A 6,156-nucleotide genomic window follows, 5' to 3' on the forward strand; every position below is an offset into this window, starting at 1 on the left:
TAATGATCTTGAATTCAGATTTAAGGATGGAGTTAGTTCGTGGAGCAGGGCAGTCCAGAGAGTGACTCACAAGTATACAGTTATTTACTTTACAGACTTTATTACACAAGATAATCAACATTACAATAGCGTAATTCTAACATAAAACCTTAAACGTATTCAGGCATATGGTCACTGAGAATGAAAATCAAAAATCAGATTTTTGGCAAAACATAAACAAAATATCAGTCATTATGAGCAGACAAAACAGACAAGCCAGGGCGCAATAGTACAAAACAATACCATTCAAACAATCGTGATTATGTGGCACATCTTCACAATCTACCAATTATTAGTCACATGGGATTTGGATATGATGTAATCAGCTGCGTGTTACGTTTGCCCCACACAGATTCGTCTTCAAAACCTGATTGTAAAATATTCATTCGTGGTTTTGCACTCGTTCGATCGCGGACTTCTGAGGCGAGCTGGCGTACTCAGTTGCGAAATATTAGTTACCCAAATTCGATATTTTTGATTCCGTGTCCTTAGTCTAAATGTGCTTAACTTTTGTACTAGTTTTAGATATAAACGCCGTGCTTTTCTTCTTAGTTCCTTTTGGTTGTTTTCGTTATTTAAATAGACTATTTTTGTTTTGTTTTCTTGTATCCTGGGAAGATGGCGACTTTCGTTAATTTTTTGATATGGTGAGTTGCTTGATGCATTTTTTCAACTTGCCTGTTCACAAAGTTGATAAATATTTATTTACTGTTTTCAGTTTTCTGCTGCTTTCATCCGCACCAACTTTAGGAAACTCTGAGAAAGGTATGAAAAGACTAATTATTTGAATTCTGTCTAATATTACTTTAGTGCTCGCTGGATGTGATGCGGGTTTTGAAATTTACAGTGACGTCTTTTTCACTGAATTTGTGACCTTCATTTGATTATAGACCCGGTGTCTGCTACCACTGCTGCATTTGACGTACGGGGGGCAAACGACGAGGTTACAGTGATACCAAGTGCTGAGGCCAGGGTCGGAGACAGCGATCACGACGACGATGCATCCACTGCTACCCCTGCGGTTGCTGGTGTTAGGGTTGGCAATGATGTGGCCACGACATCGTCTGCCGAATCTTACGAAAATCGAAATGCTAATGACCCTGAATCGATTACTGCAATTCCTTCCGAAAGCAGAGAGGGTGGCGACTACGAGTCGACTGCTACGATGGCTCCCGAAAGCAGAGAGGGTGGCGACAGAGAGACGACTACTGTAAATTCTCCCGAAAGCAGAGAGGGCAACGACAACGAGGCCAATACTGCAACTTCTTCGACTACAGTGTCCATGAATGACGATCATCATGGCCCAATCCAGCAGAGGTCGCACGTGCGTTTTCCATTCGAAAGCTGTCCTGAATCTATGAACGCGGGTTGTGGGGATGATCATGAATGCCAAATCGTGATCGACATCCGGACTGGGGATGAGTGAGTCATACATTTACAATTACCTGCCTCTTTGCTCATAGTTCGGAAGCATTAAGACAGTAAATTATCTGTTCCTAGATGTCTGGTAATTTCTCAACTTAATTTTTCAGGAAAGAATATCACTGCATCAAAAAAGATTGCGGAAAAAAACGATGCAGTAACAATGGACACTGTGTTGGAAGCAGCGGGTGGCTATCCTCTGTTTGCCGTTAAATACGATATCATTTATTATTACTGAAGTTGCTGGACTACGTACTGTTTGGGCGCCATTATAAGATTTCAGAAAGTTTGTAATTCCTATTTTTCTTCCAGATGCTTTTGTGACGAAGGTTTCTCCGGAAATAATTGCTCTGTCGCGGATGTTCGTAAGGGTGAAGAAGGGCCCGATGAAAAAAAGGAAAGCGATCCCTCTGAATGCATGAACAAGTGTCCTTCGGAGCAGAGATGTGTCATCAAAAAGTATGCTTTTGTATCTTGCATAATTTTCGCGTGGTGGTAAGCGTAAAGCAATGTGACACTAAAGCAAATTGTTGTTTCAGTGACGAGGTTACCTGCTTGTCTTATGCATGCAAACCGAATCCATGTAAGAATGGCGGGGCTTGCAAAGAGTCCGCCAACAAAGGGGAATTCAAGTAAGTCATACTTGTTCTGTATATAATTTGTGTATTGTTGATGTTATGTTGTGAAAAGATCACTTTTTGTTACAGATGCGAATGTACAAAAGACTACGTGGGAGATCAATGCGAGAAGTGAGTTAGCTTTGTTTACTTCTGGTGATCCCATATACATGATTTCACAAAAAAATAGTTGCCATAAATCAAGCTTTTGCATTCGGCGCAGCATTCGGCTCTTAAATACTTAATTCTTGCACTGATCCCGTTTAACATTCCCCTGCGATATGGTAAAAGAGTTAAATGTATTAACAGCAAGCCTGGTCGTCCGGTTGTGGGTGTGCGAAGTGGGTCGGCATGGGACCAGAAAAACAAAGGCATTTCTACTGTATTTGATCGGTGTTCTGTAGCTCCGAGTCCATGCAGTACAGGCGAAAGATGCGAGATGGTCAAGTAAGTACTACGTGCTTTGTTAGATGCGAGATGGTCAGATAAGTACTGTATTTCCCGGCGAATAAGTCTCTTTTCTAGACCCAAATTTTTGGCCTGGTTTTGTGGGGGTCGTTTTATTAGGCAGGAGAGTATGATAATTTTCATTTTTTTGGTGTCGCCTTATGTATTAGGTAATGTTCTTTTATGGTGGACGCAATCGCGAGTTGAACACAAGTAGATTAAAATTTAAAGAAAGTTTGTAATCCCGTAGTTATGGATTGAATATTACGCTACAAGAAAAAGTCATTATGGACTATTTTAACCAATGCTCAAAGGCGGCGACCGCTCAAAATACATTGCATGGTAATTTGAGATTCAGATGTTAATGCGATTTTACTACCCCGACTTATTGGCAGATTATATGCAAAAACCACTTTTTTCAGGCTTGAAAACGGGCCTCTACTTATTGACCGGGTAGACTTATTTGCCGGGAAATACGTTACTACGTGCTTCGTTAGATTTAAATAAGTCACTCATAAGTGACATTTTATCAACCAATTTTCAGTTCGCGTGTAGTTTGCTCAGCACTCTATTGCACACCAGATACTTGCAGCGGACGAGGAACTTGTGTTGAGGACAGAAGTAGTTATAGGTAGGTTTTAAATTTGGGTGCTCCCTGCGCACCAAGATGTCGCATAACCTGAACCTGGTATACAACCAGAGTTTATGTTGTGCGCCCGCTTGGTGCGCATACTTCATGAGGTCCGAAAGTTTTAAATCTCATTGCCCAACTGCAAACTGTTGACTAAATTTTTTTGAAAATAACAACTTCAGATGCGTTTGTCAAAACGGATACAAAGGTCTTCATTGTGAAAATAGCTTAGAAAAATTCACTGGACCTTGCAATCCGAATCCTTGTAAAGGGGACTGCACTTGCCGTGAGTCATGCCAGCACGAATACGGGTACTATTGTGCCAGCGAAGGTGGATACATGGGAAAGAATTGTACCATACGTAAGTTTTACATAAGTTTACAGCACATGATGTATCCCGGTGTTAGTTATTAAACAATTATTTCAGAGGTACCAAGAATTCGATGCGGTCAGCGAAGTATTTCGGTAGATATTCCAGAGGCTCTCTATGCAGAGTTCGACAAAGGAATGAGAAACACCATTTTCTACCTGGCGCAGTCCTCGAACCCCGGGAGCAGACAGTGTGAAGGTTCGTGTCGATTGTTTATTTATGCGCTCGTCCATGGCATAACGACCGTGTTAACTCGGCTTACCTATTTCAGCGGTCAATGTTGGTGGTGTCTTTCACTATGATGTTCCATTGCCGTTTATCAGCTGTGGTACGAGTCGTCGCAGAATGTCGGATGCTCTAGTTGTGAAAAATCGTGTTTTTATGGATAGGAGAAGTACCCTGTTTAGCATGCCAGTACCCATCTTGGACTTCGAATGCAGATATGAACGGGAGTACAGATTGGTAACATCCATAAAACCATTGTAAGTAAATACAAACATATCGTAAGTAAATGCGTATTTCATGACCAAGGTTTTAAATAATTGTTATCTATCCGGTATATCCGTATACAGCCGTAAGTCTGCGCAATTTGTAATGCTCGTAGTAGTCAATTTGGAAACAAAATGATTCATAGTTTTTGCTGATTCATTGGAGACGTCCACAAAGTGAGACGTTTAAATTGCGACGCAAACGGACTTGACATTTACTTTTTGAATAGGGTGACTCAACCAGAACTGATTACAAAATATGGCCAGTTTGCACCAGAGGTTGAATTATGCAAGGTATCGTCTTGTCAGTCGGATTGCCCTGAGAAATTCCAGGTTAACATGGGAGCTGTGTACACAGTCGGAGAAAAGATACAATTGAGCGCTACAGCACTACCACAGGTATGTTTTTTTTTTATCTCGTAACGAAAGTTTTTGGAGAGTCGTCGTGATTTAATACTTTCTTTTTGTCGTTCAGAATGGTTTTATGGATTATGTGACGACCATCGCAGACATGAGATTATCTTGCACAGCAAGCTCTGGAAACTCGGCTGGGTTGAGCTTGATAGCTGACGGGTACCTATTATTTTTGAAAATTCGTCATTACGTGGAATCAATGATATCTGTGCTTTAAATAAAATATTTTTCTTTCTTCAGATGCCCTGCAAATTCCGGACTCTCGACAACTTATGAAATTGGACATCGCGCCTGTGTCTCCTTTCAGACACCCCGTGCTCTTGGTTGCGAAACTGCATACATACACTTGCACCTCCAATTGTGCAGCCCGTCGGAATTGCAAGTAAAATATAATATAATGAAATGTAGATAAAACTGGAATTCAAAACTTAAATTTGTGTTTCTCATTCAGACATGCGCCGGCGGAATGCAAAAGTGTGTACCAATTGCTGGTAGAAAGCGCCGATCTTTAGCTGAAATCAACAAGAATGGTTACGTTTTCGTTGGACCTCTAGTCATCATCAATGGGAGTGAAGGTGCTGAGAAAATGATTTTGTATCCCGAAGCATCGGCGAAAGCTCCCGTTTACGTCAACGAGATCGAAGTGGACGAGATACCCTCCGGTAAGGCGGCTTATCACGTGAAAACGATGTGCTTAGTTATTAGTGTGTTAAGTGTCTGTAACTAATTTTGTTACGTATTTGTTGCAGTTGAACGTCGCAGTAACGTTACTAGACCGGAAGCTGTCGACGGAAACAACGTTACTATTGTTGCAATACTGGTCCCAGTGGCTCTCGTCATCGTCTTCTACATCCTGCTTATGTACTCTTGGCAGAAATCAACTTCGCGTCTTCGTTCCTCCTTTACTGTAAAAAGGCCATTGATAAGAAATTCCAGATTCAATCTTGGCAGTAACTCGTCGGATGATAGCATACTCTGTGAAGTTTCACAAGATTGCTGCAACTTGGAACCGAATTCCACTGTCCTCACTTCCGTAGATTTGTGCAAATGCGGATTGCCGAATTGCGACTGCAGGGCTTATTGAATTAATTTCTCATTTGATATGCAATTTATCTTTCTGCATTTGAACTAGAGGAGTTTATGGATTATTTGTTTCGTTATACATTTATAAACGATGTTCATTTCTCTGTGTTAATAAATCTTCAAACACTATTACGGTTATATTTACTTCTCTTTATGTTTAACTGTTCACCGATAGGCCAGAGCTGTGGGTTGGCCAGGCTGTTAGTTTCCATCCCGAAGTCTCCGTGCTGTGACCCAATCAAAAGTACGAGTGATTAAAAGAAAAAATAAATAAACTGAAACCAACTAAACACATCAATCAATTTTGAAATTTTCTTAAATCAGCGTTGACCTCTTCGTCAAACCGCTATAGTTTCGCCCGTCTGCTCGCATGCTTAGTTGGTCAATCGAATCGCGGGTTAAAAGTTCGGTCTCTGTGGCTTCTGCCTCGAGTCGATTGCCCATAACTTTAGATTACTATTTTCTTAGCGAGTGCGGCTTGTAAGTGCCTGCGGTCCTAATACAATTTCGGAAGTCATGATAGTTATCATGGGCCTTGCGGATGAATTCTTTGCCCCGACCAAACTGTAGACATGTGATTGCATTCTGATTGCGATTTAATGCCCGTCCAGTCGGTCTCTCAGATTTATGTGCCCGTTTTATGTG

The 6,156-nt window shown here is 41.2% G+C and overlaps 1 protein-coding gene across 1 annotated transcript; it reads left to right on the plus strand.

Moving 5' to 3' along the window:
* Positions 1-546: 546 nt before the first annotated feature.
* Positions 547-5,640, plus strand: LOC120337438 (uncharacterized). Its single transcript, XM_039405192.2, has 17 exons — positions 547-686; positions 758-804; positions 930-1,461; positions 1,572-1,649; positions 1,774-1,920; positions 2,001-2,093; positions 2,169-2,210; positions 2,388-2,525; positions 3,070-3,156; positions 3,339-3,517; positions 3,584-3,724; positions 3,798-4,008; positions 4,245-4,413; positions 4,490-4,587; positions 4,669-4,810; positions 4,880-5,090; positions 5,178-5,640. The coding sequence occupies exons 1-17, from the start codon at positions 658-660 to the stop codon at positions 5,510-5,512; spliced, it is 2,679 nt and encodes an 892-aa protein (XP_039261126.2). The 5' UTR covers positions 547-657; the 3' UTR covers positions 5,513-5,640.
* The last annotated feature ends 516 nt before the right edge of the window (positions 5,641-6,156 follow it).

The sequence above is a fragment of the Styela clava genome, chromosome 10 (assembly GCF_964204865.1).
Source record: "Styela clava chromosome 10, kaStyClav1.hap1.2, whole genome shotgun sequence".
NCBI classification, from domain to species: domain Eukaryota; kingdom Metazoa; phylum Chordata; class Ascidiacea; order Stolidobranchia; family Styelidae; genus Styela; species Styela clava.

Coding starts and splice junctions, on each gene's coding strand:
- LOC120337438 (XM_039405192.2), top strand. CDS start 658: ATGGCGACTTTCGTTAATTTTTTGATATG. Junction 805..929: donor TTTAGGAAACTCTGAGAAAG/GTATGAAAAGAC, acceptor ATTTGATTATAG/ACCCGGTGTCTGCTACCACT. Junction 4,588..4,668: donor TTGAGCTTGATAGCTGACGG/GTACCTATTATT, acceptor TTCTTTCTTCAG/ATGCCCTGCAAATTCCGGAC.